This window comes from Onychostruthus taczanowskii, unplaced genomic scaffold (genome assembly GCF_017590055.1).
Source record: "Onychostruthus taczanowskii isolate IOZ18803 unplaced genomic scaffold, ASM1759005v1 scaffold171, whole genome shotgun sequence".
In the NCBI taxonomy this organism is placed as follows: Eukaryota; Metazoa; Chordata; class Aves; order Passeriformes; family Passeridae; genus Onychostruthus; species Onychostruthus taczanowskii.
Window position 1 is genome coordinate 496,449 of NW_024498918.1, and position 14,157 is coordinate 510,605.

Genomic DNA, 14,157 nt, shown 5'->3' on the forward strand with positions numbered 1-14,157 from the left:
TGGAGTCAAGATTCTCATCCTTCCACTCATCCCGGGAGCACCCCACAAAGCATTCACCACACAGGAGCTCATCCCTGGATCCTAGTAACACCATGCCACCTGTGAATCAGTAACCATGGGGAGGTCTTGCTGAAGTTACAGCAGGAGAGCTTCAGATTTCAAAGTACAATGAAACATAACCAGAAAGATTAAAAAAAAAAAATAATGGTGTTTTCACCCATCAGAGCAAACCAAACCAGCTTGCTCCACACTGGAGCTGAACAACCTACAGACAGTGGCCTCATCTGCCCCAGCTGCCAGCTCTGGGACACAGATCTGAAAAACAATCTCTTTTCAGTCCCTACATTTAAACAGCTGCACAACCTCTCAGCCCTTGTTGGTTTGGGGGAGAGGGTACATGCTTCTGCTTCCAGAAGAATCAATGCCAAAAGCCTGGGCACAAGAAGAGCAAGTCCGAGGGTCTGGGAAACCATAGAATCATTTAGGAAAGGTCCTCTAAGATCATCAAGTCCAATCATTACTCCAGCACTGCCAAGGTTAGCACTAGGCAGTGTCTGCAATGCCACATCTATAAGCTTTTTGATCACTTCCAGGGACATTCCACCACTTCCTAGGGCGGCCTGAGCCAAGGGCTTGACAACCTCTTCCAGGAAGGAATTTTTCCTAATATCCAAATGCAGCAGTGAGCTGCCCACAGCACATGCAGAAGAAGCTGAGCTGCTCCAGCTACACTCTTTTTGCTCTTAATTGGATCTAAAAGTACATCTACCCCTCCCTCTGCAAGAACGAACTCTGATAAAAAAAAAATCCTCTGATATAAAAAATATCCAGGTTACATACATGGAAACACATTTCACATCCAAGAAAACTGGAAGACACCAGAGACTGTAAAACAAAGTAGGAGTTCTGCCTGTCTCAAACAGTGTTATTTTTGGTTGTTATCTTGCCTGTGTATAACACAATACAAAGTATTTAATGACAGACATCTGTCAGTCAGTAACCTGGCCACAGGGGATTGTTGAAGGTGAAGCAGAGGAAGAGTCAGAATACAGACCAACATAACTGGTCTTAAGGACACAGAATTGGGCCCTTCATTTCAATTATCTCACTTTTGGCTTTATGAAATAGACCCCTAAAGTAATTGTTGAGTTAAAGGGTAACCAAGGTCTCAATAGACTGCTTGAGTCAAATCAAACAAAGACCTTAAATTGAAACCATAAGTAGGAGCTTTGGTAGAAAGCCACATCTGTTCTTCTGCAGGGCAAATGCTCTGGATGGCTCCAACCAAACCTTCCCAATGCTGACACCAGTGCCAGAGCAGCCTGACTCCTTCAGCTTTGTAACTTAATGACATAATTTTGCAGTGAACTAATATAATGACTTTTCTCCAGGTGAAGACCCAAGTTCACTAGGATTCATTCTATGATTCACATAGCTTTTTGACAAAAATCCACACTCCTGTAGTCATTTATTCACTATTTCTTCCTGTGTCATGACCTGCAATCCATATGTAGGGAGGACACCAAAACAAGTTTGCAGAGAGCTTTTGCCCCACTTCCTGCCCTGGGGAGATGATGCAGAAAGAGCTGAATCCCCCTTGAGACCAACAGCTGCTTACCCTGGAGGTTGGTGTGTCCCATGTAGCCAAACCAAAGTAGTCTTCTTCCAGCAGATTGAGGTGGTCACAGACTTTTTTAAGTAGATCCTGTCCCTTAGTGTGTTTCTGCAAATAGACAAAGAAATCCTGTAGGACAGGGCTGGGTTTTGTCTTTGCTCACAGGAGAGGGGAAGAAGGGAATAGGATGAAACACACTGTGCACTATCAGTAAGGGGAAAAAAGGTCCTGAGTAGCTCCAAATCTTACCTCCTGACTGTTTCAGAGCAAGGACTCCTTACAGGAAAGGGCATAAAAATTCCAGAGGCAGCCAGACATAAAACTTCCACGGAGGCAACAAGAACCACAGTGGGTCTCTCTCTTCCCACCAGCTCCATGTCTGAAAATCCCCCAAAGCTGGACTTTCCAACACAGCTTAATAGACACCAAGGATCTGGACAGGTTTTCCCTCCCAAGGTACATCTACAGTGCTGGTATCTCCCAGATTCAGGTGTCGATCAAGAGATTAATCTGCTGCTACCAACCTATATTCATTTCAGGGGCAACTTGACTTTTCCCAGGTTCAGAAAAAACCAAAGCCCAAGATTTCCATGGCCTTTCCATCACCCTTCTCTGCTGCAGAAAACCAGCTTCTCCCATCTGCCTCATGTGCCCAAAGCTACTCAGCACACAGCTTCCTACCCCCAGAAATACACTTTGAGCATTCTTATTTCCACTTTTTCTCTTCACCAAATCCTGCAGACGTGAACTGGCCAAGGAACAGACACCCTTTTAGTCCAAAAGCATGAAGGAAAACATCCCTGAGGCATAAAACTATGGCAACCAGAAGCAGCTCATTCCATTGGCGGCTTTGCTAGAAGAAAGTGCAGTTCCAGTGACGCAAAATCAGCTTCACTAATGCCCGCAGCTCTTCTGTCAGCCATCTCTGCATGGCAACTGCTCCAAGACCCCTGCCTTGTTTTATTCCTTGGCTTTATTTCAGCCTTTCAGCTGTCAGGTCCTTTGTGCACACATTGTGACTCTATAGGTAACATAATGCATGCGTTAGCCTGGGCATTCCTCAAAGAATTGGCACTGATATAGAAACAAAAAAGCTTCCAGGGCTGTCAGTCGGAAAGGATGCCTGAAAACACTAATTCTCCTTGGATAAAAGCATTTGTGCTACTCTTTGCCTACACCTTTGCAATTCCTTCCCAATTAAATCTTAATAAACTCTCAAACTGCCAGAGCAGAATTACACTGGCACTAAAGCCAAGGGTGCTTCTCAAGTTAAGAGTCTCACTGACACAGTGGCCCCCCAGCCCTCTGCAGTGTCCATCACGGCACTCTGGACATACAGAGAGAAATTTTTCACGTCCTGCTCAAGTCAGGCTCTGCCTGACTATCCATGGCTCTCCCTCCAACAGTGCCCATGACAGTATCCAAAGGGAGCACTGCAGCAAACTAAGGCACAAAGCCACAGCAAGCTGTCACTGGGATTTGAGGAAGAGATTCCTTGGGGCTGCACACAGTCTCCCTGGCCAAGGGGAAGGTGATGGGGGCAGTGATGCTCTGAGCTGATCCCAGGCAGTACCAGCAGCGCCACCATTCCACAAACACTCAGCACTGACCTACTTGCCCAGGATCACCCAAGGTGATTGTTCCCACAAGGAGCCCTGTGCCCACATACCCTCTCTTGGCCCATTTACCAGCAGGACTGAAGGAAAACAAGCTGGTGGAAGTATGTTCCAATGGTAAGTACCAGATTATTACTATTCCAGACAAGTACTTTGATACTAAAATAGGGATCTCTGCTCGTTTTTTATTGCCCTGACAGCACCACCTGTGAGGGAATATACGAAATAAAGGAGAAAAAAAGCTCTCAAATGAAGAGGGTTGCAGTGCTCTAAATCAACATAATTTTGAATTGTTTACTGGAAATATATTCAACTGCAGGCTAAACACAGTGTGTTTTTCTTTACATCGAAGCACCAGGAGCTAAGAGAACCAGCAGCCTGAGAGGTAAAGGTAACTTGGGGAACTAAAAAAGCACAAATCAATTTTATACAACCCATTTTATTCAAAGCCAAAGAGGCAAAAGTTATTTAGACAATTGCAACCTACCCCAAAAACCTGAACTCTAGCCTGGAATACAAATAAGAGAGATCATGAACATCAAGTAATGTAAAGTTTGGGTTTGGTTTGTTTTTTTTTTATACCTTTCCTCCACCTTTATAAAGTAAGGCACCCTGTAAGAGCAGAACAATAAAATAAAGATTCCTAGTACCCAGAGGTTTTTACAACACACTAAATAAGTTGTTATAGCTTACAGCAGGCTTATTCTGCAGTAAAACCTGTCATGTAATTCCCTGGCAGCACATTAGGCCCCTATTAAATCGTGTTTGTGGTGATTTTTCAAGAGAAGCAGAAGGGAGAGAGAAGAGAGGAGAAGCAGAACCAAACCCCCAAAGTACTTACATCCAGAGAACACTCAAAAATGGTGTCATCCAGCAAGACAACTTTGCAGTACATCGTTCTGTGTCTTTTCACTGCTTTTTGGGCAGCTTTCAACTCCTTGTCTGCTTTAGTCTCCAGAGACTCTGGCTTCGGTTCTGGTTTGGCACCCTCTTCCTTTGCTTCCCCTTCTTCCCTGTCCTCGAGGTCTCTTCCCAATGGCTCCTGGTCGTCCCTCCTCTCCTCCTGAGCAGGCTGAAACCCCCAATTTAGAGGTGTCAAACAAACAAACAAACAAAGCATCACATGGAACAAACACTGCAGGGCTGGGATCTCACTCAGAATTCTTTATCCCACTTTAACCTGTAACCCAGGATCTGGAGCAGCAATTAGGGTGACCAAGGGAATGGCATTAATTTTATTCCAAGTACCTCTCAAGTTTTCATTTTGTAAATGATGTAATAAAAAAGAAGTAAGGTTGATTAGAGAAATCAGGGCAGATTACATCATGCATTCATGGCGTTAGTGACAGCACCTTCTGGACTGGGAAGGTTTTTTCCCCTCTCAGGCAGGACCCCCAGTGCTCCCACTGCCACTCTGGCAGAGCTGTTGTTCCAGTGCACTGGCCCTTGGCATGGCAAGGGGCAATTGTTTTAAAGTGACAGCGGCTAGGTGGGATATTGGGAAGAAATTCTTCCCATGAGGGTGGGGAGGCCCTGGCACAGGTTTCCCAGAGCAGCTGTGGCTGCCTCTGGATCCCTGGAAGGGTCCAAGGCCAGGCTGGACAGGGCTTGGAGCACCATGGGATGTTGGAAGGTGTCCCTGTCCCTGGCAGTGGGTGGGATGACATAGGCTTTAAGGTCCCTTTCAACTCAAACCATTGTGGGATTTTATGGTAGCAGTGGCACTAAAAGGAGGGTCAGGGCTGAGGCTTCATGGCCATTGGAGCTGACCGAGCAGCTCTCTGCCTCCAAAAAGGGAAGGCAGTCTGCACACCACCATCCCCTTTGCCTACGGAAGCACTTTGCAAGCCAGTTTAATCCACTCAAATAGCAGAAAGAGATGTAGTTTGGGGACAGGAGGAGGAAGGAAGCCGTATGGTTTTTTTTCCTCTGCCACTTCAGCAGGTTAAACGAGTTCACGGCAGGCTGTGACAATGCTGGAAGGGGCTGAATGCAGCAGGAGCAAAGAGCTGCAGCAGAGGAAGAGCAAAACCTTGTCTGTTCAGCCCATCACATCTTATGAAATCACACTCAGGCACAAGTGCACAGAGGTATTTAAAAACTAAATAATGTCAACAAGCTGCTGACTTCTGTTCCAGCAGAACTGGGACAATTGGGAGCAGGGAATCAAAGCTCCTAATGCCCGTCGGTCAGCATTTATCAAACTGCAGCACCTCGCAAATGCTTTCACAGCAGAAATATCTGCCGAGTGTCACAGTTCAGAAAAGCACTGACAGTGATCTAAAATAAGAACTAAAAAATACACAATTGCGTAGTCTAAAATGAACGACCCATGAAGAAAGGCTGGGGTGTAAATTCATATGGGCTCAGGACCAGCAAATCAGAGATAAATAGAGAAAGAAATCATGCATTAAAAAAACCAGAATGGTTTTGGTTGAAAGGGACCTTAAAGCCCATCTGACTTTCCACTAGACCATGTTGCTCCAAGATCCATGCAGCCTGGCCTTAAACACTTCCAAGAAGAAGCTCCTCTTGAAAATACAATTTCTGGGCTGAAATTGCCTGAAGATCTCCACCTCTTCCCCATACTTCTAACCCCAACCCTCAGAGGTATAAAACATGAGGAGAGATCATCCCACGGTCTTCACAGGCTCAGAAATTTGGGAAAAGAAAGGAAAAGCTGTTACCTACTACCCTCTCTACAACTTTGTAATTTTAAGGAGGTGGATTTACAATTATTGCCTAGTGGCAATGCTTGAATGTGTAAAGTATTGCTCCAAAACTGAGCATTTGTGGGTATCTGGAGCCACTGTGAACTTAAGGCAGTGGGTCAGAAATCTGGATTTCACCTAGTCTGGCTCCAGCAATACACACAGGTTGGTTGGGATATAAGAAATTCCCAACTGAGGAGAAGGAATACCCACCTTTTTCCACTTCAGGTTCAAGTAATAGTAGAGCTGCAACTACCCAAGAAGGAAGAGAGGGCACCCAGCACCCCCAAATCAATAACGAGTCACAGCTCAGTGAATGTTCCCTGGGGGTGTCTCTGCCTCAATTTCTACTTTAGATTTTTAAACATTAAATTTTGCAAGAAAAATGACCCTAGCTGGAAAGAGCAGACATCAGACATGTCTCAGGAGCTGGGTTCAGTGCTTGTGCCATGCAGAAAGGCCCGTCTACATGATGCATAAGCAGAAAATATTTATATTTGGCAGGCTCAGCACTAGCCCGAAACGAACAGATGACCGAGTCCTAAAATGCTGTGCTTGCGCTCCTTGAAGTTGAAGAAATCCATTCCCAAATCCAAATACTCTTGCAACGTCCACCTTGGGCCACTGACCTGCCTTGATCCTGCTCACACCAAGGATATCCTGATGATCAATCCTGGTTTTGGACTCAATGAATGTGAACCCTCTGTGCTCCGATGTGATACCCCAAGCCTCAGCAGAGCAATGATTCAGCACAGGGCATTTTAAATTATGCTGTGGAGTGTAACACTAATTCCTGAAACAGGTACTTTTCAGGTCAGATTCAGGGATGCCAGAGTGGGAAGTACACAATGAAACACAGAGAGCTAACAAGAGCCTTTTTGGCATCTCATGATCTTTTCTGGTCAAGCTCACCAGCCTGGGATATGAAGTTGTTGTAATTCTGGCTACAAAGACACATTTTTAAGCAGCAGGGAGCATGTTCCTCGGAATGGGGTGTTTTACCTGTGTTTCTGCACTGCTCAAGGAATGGAGATCCAGTGATGGGTCAGTTTTGAGCTCGGGCTCAGGAGCTGCAATCGGGGCTTTCACCAGGATATCGTCATCAGGGCTGGCTCCTAATTCTGCATCTTTCTGGTCACCTCCCGCCTCTTTAGGAGCATCAGTGTCTTTGTCCTCTTCGGATACCTGAGACTTCGGCCTCCTGAGGAAGGAGGAGAAGAGGCGGGAGAGACCTCGGCCCTCAGAGGTGCGACGTTCTTTCTTGCCCTGCTCCTCGTGCGTGGGGGTATCTCCGTTGGAGGCCTTCTGCTTCTGGGGCTGCCTTTCTGGTGCTGGCTGAGCCCCTTCCTCCAGGGAAGCCTCTTGCTTCTGTGTTTCAGTAACTCCTTCCTCCTCCTTGGCTTGCTGCTGCTCTGAGTTGTCAGCGTTGGCTGCTGGGCTCTTTTCTGTTGTCATGATGATGCTGTATGAGAGGAGCAAAAGGGCTCAATCAAGAGGTTTCCAATACCCATGTCTGACTGAGCTATTCAAACCAACCACGAGCACAGACACACCATATTCACCAGCCACACCACCCTCTAACAGAACCAGAGTGGAAGGGACCTACAAGGATCATCAAATCCAACTCTGAAGTGAATGGCCTGTAAGGGGATGAAACCCTGGCTGACTCCAGCCTAAGTCAGCAAAAGCAAAGTCATTCCTTTTGCTACAGTTCGCTTTGAAAATAATCTTTAAGGTCCCTTCCAACCTAAACCATTCTAAGAGTCTTTGATCTAAAACACAGCAAGCCACACTGCTGGGAACAGGACCCATCAGTGTTGAGCAGTCACATTGTTCTGTACCAGATGAATCCAGTGGAGCCCAGCAGACTTTGGGATTCACAGGGTATTTGCACTGCACACTGGAAAAATGTCAAATGAAAAGGTTTCCAAACATCTATAATGGAGAGCAGATTTCCTCAGAGCTTGTGCTATTAAGCTGATGCAATGTTTATTTCAACTTTAGCCTGGGCTGTTGACACAAAAAGATGGAAATCACATGAGAAGCATATCTATTTAAGGTATAAAGAGGACCCAAAATAATCATGCTTTAGAGGGGATAGAACTAATCTTTGCACACCGTATCACATGTATCTGCAGCAATAAATTGCCACTGCTTACACTGAGCACATAGCATATAATCCAATATGCCTCAATCCCCCAGCCCGAGCCTCAGTGTATAAACATTTGCTCAAAATACACACTTAAAATTAAGAAACATTTCAAGATGTCATCCTCCTACATATTATTGCATTCATCAACTTTAATATAACTCATCCTGACTGCTAAAAGAACCAGAGTGCTTGAAGGAGAAAAGCCCTCCCAGCTCTTCAAAGGACTTTCCCCTTGCGTTTAATGCAAACATTTCATAGTATTTCTAACGCCATGGTAAAATCAGCACAGCATCACAGACCTTCCCTGAATTTGTTTCTGCAGCAACACAAACTTCCTGAGGTTATAGGGTTTGGTTTGGTGTTTTTGTTGGGTTTTTTCACTTGGACTCAGCCCCAACAGTCTTGGGGACGAGCTGCAGGGCTAATTTTAGCATGGTCTCGAGAAGAAGACAGACTTACTCTCCACTCACCATCTACCCTCTGTGAGCTGCTCTGGGTATTTCCAAACCCAATGGAGTGGCAGAGGCCACTGAAACAGCAGCTTCCAACCTGCACTGAAGAAATAGGCACCCAAGCAGAGAACCTGCATCATGAGCAGCCAGTGGACCAGGGATGCTACATGGTCGAGGGTGCCCAAATCCAGATGTGCTTGTGACCAGTTTGCAGATGGCAGCATATGTGTGACTTGTTCCTGAAGTTCTTACTTCTGCTCCCTCTCCTCCTGCAATCCCTTGTCACCCATTAGCAACCCATGGCTCCTACTGCAGAGAACCCCAGCCACTATGCAGCCAATTTCTGCTCTCAAAGAACTCCTAGAGATGCCACAAGGCAGTGAAGAGGCCAAGGACTCTGTTCAGCCAAACACCCATCACCCCAAACCCACTATGCCAGCACCCAGGGCAAAGATCCCAATGCCCCAGCACACACAGAATGAAAGGGATGTCCCACCTGTCCCACCTGCAAGCCTGTCCCACCACAATCACACACCCAGCAGCCAGCTCCCTCAGGCACCAGCTGTTGGAGCAGCCTGCTTTGTTGTTGCTTCCCACCGTGTTTGGTTTGAATAAATAAATTTGTAGGAATCGTTATCAAAACACACAACACTGGACGAGTTGTTCTTCAAACCAAAAAGGCAGAACCAAAGCTTTAGAGATGACGTTAGTGGGGAGGGCACAGCTCAGGAGCAGCTCTTATCGGCTGCAGGAAGCCCCAGGGACAGTCCACAAAGGAACATTTCCTGTGGATGTACTTTTCTCTCTTTAAACACCAATAGCTTGGAACAAGATTTGTTGACTTGTTTACATTTCAAAGCCGCAGTCATGGACCTTTCCTGGCGCAGGAAGGTGGGTCTGGCTGGCAATGAGCAAACATCTCCTTGTCTTTCCTCCCTTCCCCAACAACCACGCTTCAGCTCAGCCAGATCCCCGCAGCAGCGCTGGGGATGCAGAGCCCTTCTTTTCTCAATAAACACTTCATAGCAGCCAGCACCAATAATTCACTGGGTACAGCAAACATCTTGCTGCGAGACCCGAGAGCGCTGCTCCAATGCGTGGACTCCCAGCTGACTCCCTCCCTTGGAAGTTTTATGCTCAGAAATTATTTCCCCTACATTCATTATCAAAAGCAAAGAGATTCGTAAGTAAGTAACATAACTGAGAGGGTGTCCATGGCAAGGGGGTGGAAGGAGATGGTCTTTGAACCTTCCAACCCAAGCCAGTCTGTGATTATACATGGAAGAAAAGGGCCTTTCCTGCAAGGAGACGGGTGCCAAATGGTGCCTTGTTTCCCGTCCAGCCCACAGCAGAACAGACACAAAGAGCGAAGGTTCCCGCTCCACTGCTCTTCAACTCATCCCTTGGAGAAAGCACTGCCCACAGCCAAACCGCAAGCAGGTTTTTATTTAAATTAAATTTTCTTCCCTTGCTATTCCATAAGCGATTCTGCTGAGCCAGCAGGTGCCTCAGGAGCTCCCTGGATGCTGGAGGAAGATGCTCTGCTACTGTAAGAGCACCCAAGCAATGCTGTTAACCTTTTGCTCTGAACTGTCAACATTGTAAATACTTCATCTGGAGGGGCTTTCTTTGGTAGAGGCTGAAGGTTTGATGTCAGACAGCCTGTAAAAGGCAGGCTCTTCACAAGTCTGGAGTGGAGAAGGTGTTAAACACTATGGAAATAAGCAAACTACAACAAAATTCAGATATGATCCCAGAGAGAGATTTCAGAGTAACAATCTCATCACAAAAGAGTACAAATATATATTTATATCTAAGGACTTTTAATGTGAAGAACATCCTCCAAATAAGGCAGCTTTGGCAACTGGAAGCAACCTGAAGAGAAAGGTGTTAAATACTTCCACAGCAGAACACAGGCTGAGCACATCTGCACCATGGGGTGACCTCCCACCAGCAACATCCCACCTCATCTGAACCAGAGCAGCCCCCAGGGGTGAACCTGGACCTCCTCAAGGATGTCGGTGCTTTGGTGATGAAGAGGGAGCTCCACAGATCTTCTCTCAAAAGGCATCAGCAACTCTGAACACCAAACGTCAAAGCAGAACAGTGCAGGGGCACCTCCTGAACCTGCTGTACCTGCAAAGACTCTACAGCCCCCCCATCCTCAGTGCTTATCCTTCCTTCTGGCCAAGGGCACAGCTGTAGGGAACACACAGTATCTCCCTGGGCTTGGTGTAATTCATACATACTCATCTCTCTTTCCTGCATCAAAACAGACTGAAAAGGTGCACAAGTGCTCATTGCTCGCTCTGCTCCCAACATATATGGTTCAATGATAAAATCATGGAATGCTTTGGGTTGAAGGGACCTTAAACTCATCTCATTCCAACCCCTTGGCATTGGCAGGGACACCTTCCACTAGACCAGGTTGCTCCAAGCCCCATCCACCCTGCACTAATTACCTGGTGAGCAGATGATGGCTAAACTCAGTTTCATCCCCACATGGCTCCATAGGTTCTGCTCTTGCAGACATCATAAGACACCCCCAATCTAAGCTAAACCATCCTGATTTTCCATGCTGCACAGACACACAGAGACTTATCTAAAATATTTTAGAGTAGCTCAACACACTGCAACAGCTCCATGTTGAGAAAGCCTTCAATCCTTCAGAGAATGGTAAATTCCTCCCTTAGGGTGCCTGTGCTCTGGAAGATTCTCATTAAGTGGTGGCACCTGAGTTCCCTGGAAATGACAGTGCTGCTCATTTGGGCTGTTCCATGACAAGATACAGAGGCTCAATGAAACAGGCAAGTTTAGATATGTCTGTCACCCTCTCCTACCTGTCAGCCTACTTCAGTCTCTCTTATTTAGGCACCCAGTAAGTTTAGCAACAGTAAACGGAACCTATGCTGAAGGAAGGAAGTTTTAATTAGAAATCAGGATGAAATTCCTGCCTGTGAGGCCCTGACACAGGTTGCTCAAAGAAGCTGTGGCTGCCTCTGCACCCCTGGAAGGGTCCAAGGCCAGGCTGGACAGGGCTTGGAGCACTCTGGGACAGGAAGGTGCCCCTGCCCATGGCAGGGGGTGGGATGACATGGGCTTTAAGGTTCCTTCCAACTCAAACCAGCCTGTGATTCTGTGAAAAATCTAACTTATCCCTGCTTCCAAGCCTGGAAAAATGATTTATGGCTTATGTCATAACTTAATTCCCAGTGGCTTAGTCTTTGAGAGAGAGAAGAAAAAGGACTGTCCATGGGGAAGGTGCAGTTCTTGGAAACACAAACCGTCTTGCAGAGATGCCTAACACCAGATAACGGGTGGGACAAACTGTCTTGACCTTGCTACACAGAAATATGTGGCTTCACTGAACACTGCTGCTCCAGCAAGAGCTGGAGATAATGATAAGACAGAAATTTCTGCTAAAAATAGGCAAAAATCAAATAGTTTCAGCAACAGTGTGGTGGGTTTCTTTAAAATGCATTCCTTCCTGTTTCATAATGTGTGTGAAAATCACACAATTCACCAGGGAAACTACACAGAATGCTGCTTGAAATAGAGAGCACAGCCTGAAAATTCAGTTTTGTCAAGACCCTGTGCACGTGCAACAAACCTGTGGGTGGGAGAGGAGGAAACTGCAGCTGCCACCAGCACGACTCACTCCACGTGTGTGTTATGTGTCCTACATGTGATTTTTACTACAGTAAAGAAAACATTGGATAGAGCTTGAAGCAATCTCATCTAGTGGAAGGTGTCCCTGGCCATGGCAGGGGGGTGGAATGTGATGGACTTTAAGGTCTCTACCAACCCAAACCAGTTTGGGATTCTATGACCACAGCAGAGAGCTGTTTGCTTGGGGGTTTCAAACAAGGTAACAAATTCAAATGCAATAAAATAAGCCTCTCAACAGAAATTCAAACAACTTCAAAATAATCTAAAGACTCAGAACATTTCAGAATTTATTTAATACATTTCATTAGAGGATTAATTAGTGCTGACATTTTATAACCCCTCTTACAATTAACATGCCTCATCTTTCTGTGCTGGTACTTTGGATCACGAACATAAAGGATTCAGTCACTCAGCCTGACCTGGAGGGTAACAGGAGACTTCAGGAGCCTCACTGAACAGGGGAAAAATAAACTACCCAACACAACACAGATGGCACATTACAGCTGCCTGGATTTAATTCTCACCAGACCAGCCCTGGTAATCTACTGCACGTCGGCAGCACCATGCCCCTCTCCCATCTCCTGCTATCATAGAGCTTTCCTATTTAAATGAGGGCAAAAATAGTAGCTCACCATCTGTTGAAAGCAAATCATTTATGTCAAATTGAAGACTGGGCTTATAAAATGACCTGACTAAACGGAGCAGTGAGTGCATTACAAGCAAAGGAAGCTGAGAGCTCCTCCTCCGTATCCTCAGAAATCCTCCTGGATGGTACAGAATTCCTTACATGGAAATTAATGGGTTTTGCTCATTGGTGAAGTACTGAAATTTAAATGAAAACATGTACCTGTCACTGGGGCCTTGTCTAAAGCAATGGGTTTGGAAAGGCTGCCTGTCTGGAAAACTCACTTGAACTTGGAGCAGTTGGACCCAGAACAGAGACACGGAGAAGTCACATCCACCAGATTGCCAGTAAAAATCAAGCTGCTCATAGGCTATCCCTCCTCCCACTGCAACACAGTAGCTGGCTAAGAAGACCAAGAAAACCATCAGTTTAATACAAGTGCTGTTTCCTATTCAGTAGCAAGCAGTAACTCTCAGGGCTCCCTTCCCCTCTGCAGCAGAGGCCAGAGCAGAAAAAACATGGTTTGGTCTCAAACACACAACTCCTGACAGGGCTGCTTCTCCAGAAACAAGTCTCCAAACCCCCCTGCAGGACACAGTGGCTCAGCCTGGCAGGCAGCAGTCACTCCAAAACCATCCTTTGCCTAAAGAGCCAGTATCTGCCCGACCTGGCGGAGGGAGGGAGGGATCCATCCAAGCCCATCCCCACCCTACGAACAGCTCAGCCCCTGCGTGGTGCAGATAACATCCTGGGGCTGCTCCCTTCACCACCCTCTCACGGAAACGGGCAGCACGGGCACCCAGCAGGCGCCAGAAATCTGTGCAAAGAAAAGCAGCGGAACGGTGCTTACAAAAGCACCATGAGTGAGCCACTCCATCACAGGGAGGCAATGGCAAGGACAGGCTCCGTCCCAGCAGGTCACTCCATCACAGCCACTCCTGACTCCGCAGCGAAGGAATACCTGCGGTGGCGATGACAGCACAGCAGAGATGACAATGCCACCGCTGCGTGTGACGATGGCTCTGCTGCACCATTCCATCTTGTTAAAGCAACAGTTCAACAGAAATAAGCAATAGCTCTCCATCAACGGAACAGGAGGATTTTTGCCATGAATTATTCATAAGGTGTTTTTTTCCTGACTGAACACAGATGTGTTTACTTACACTGTGCCTCATTTACACTCAAGGTTTAACATAACAGGGCTCATATTGTTTCCTTACAGTTTCCCAAGAACGTGAGTAAAGCACTTTTTGCTTTTGTTGCTCTCCCTTTGGTTGTTTCCAAACGAAAGCTATAATTAGAAGCCCTGAGGGCCAT

At 46.4% G+C, this 14,157-nt stretch overlaps 1 protein-coding gene across 37 annotated transcripts in view; it reads right to left on the reverse strand.

The window, feature by feature from the left end:
- The window catches only part of EPB41 (erythrocyte membrane protein band 4.1), a 94,048-nt gene that overhangs the window by 42,379 nt on the left and 37,512 nt on the right, over positions 1–14,157 (reverse strand). For 24 of the 37 annotated variants that reach the window (XM_041400055.1, XM_041400069.1, XM_041400062.1 and 21 more), the window contains exons 2-4: positions 6,945–7,387; positions 4,073–4,303; positions 1,619–1,723 (exon numbers count right to left, since the gene is read on the reverse strand). In XM_041400055.1, coding sequence (XP_041255989.1) covers positions 1,619–1,723; positions 4,073–4,126 — 159 coding nt within the window. In that variant the 5' untranslated portion in view covers positions 4,127–4,303; positions 6,945–7,387. Of the gene's footprint in view, positions 1–1,618; positions 1,724–4,072; positions 4,304–6,944; positions 7,405–14,157 lie in introns of those variants that run through there. The other 13 variants (XM_041400057.1, XM_041400058.1, XM_041400084.1 and 10 more) reach the window with 1 other exon arrangement.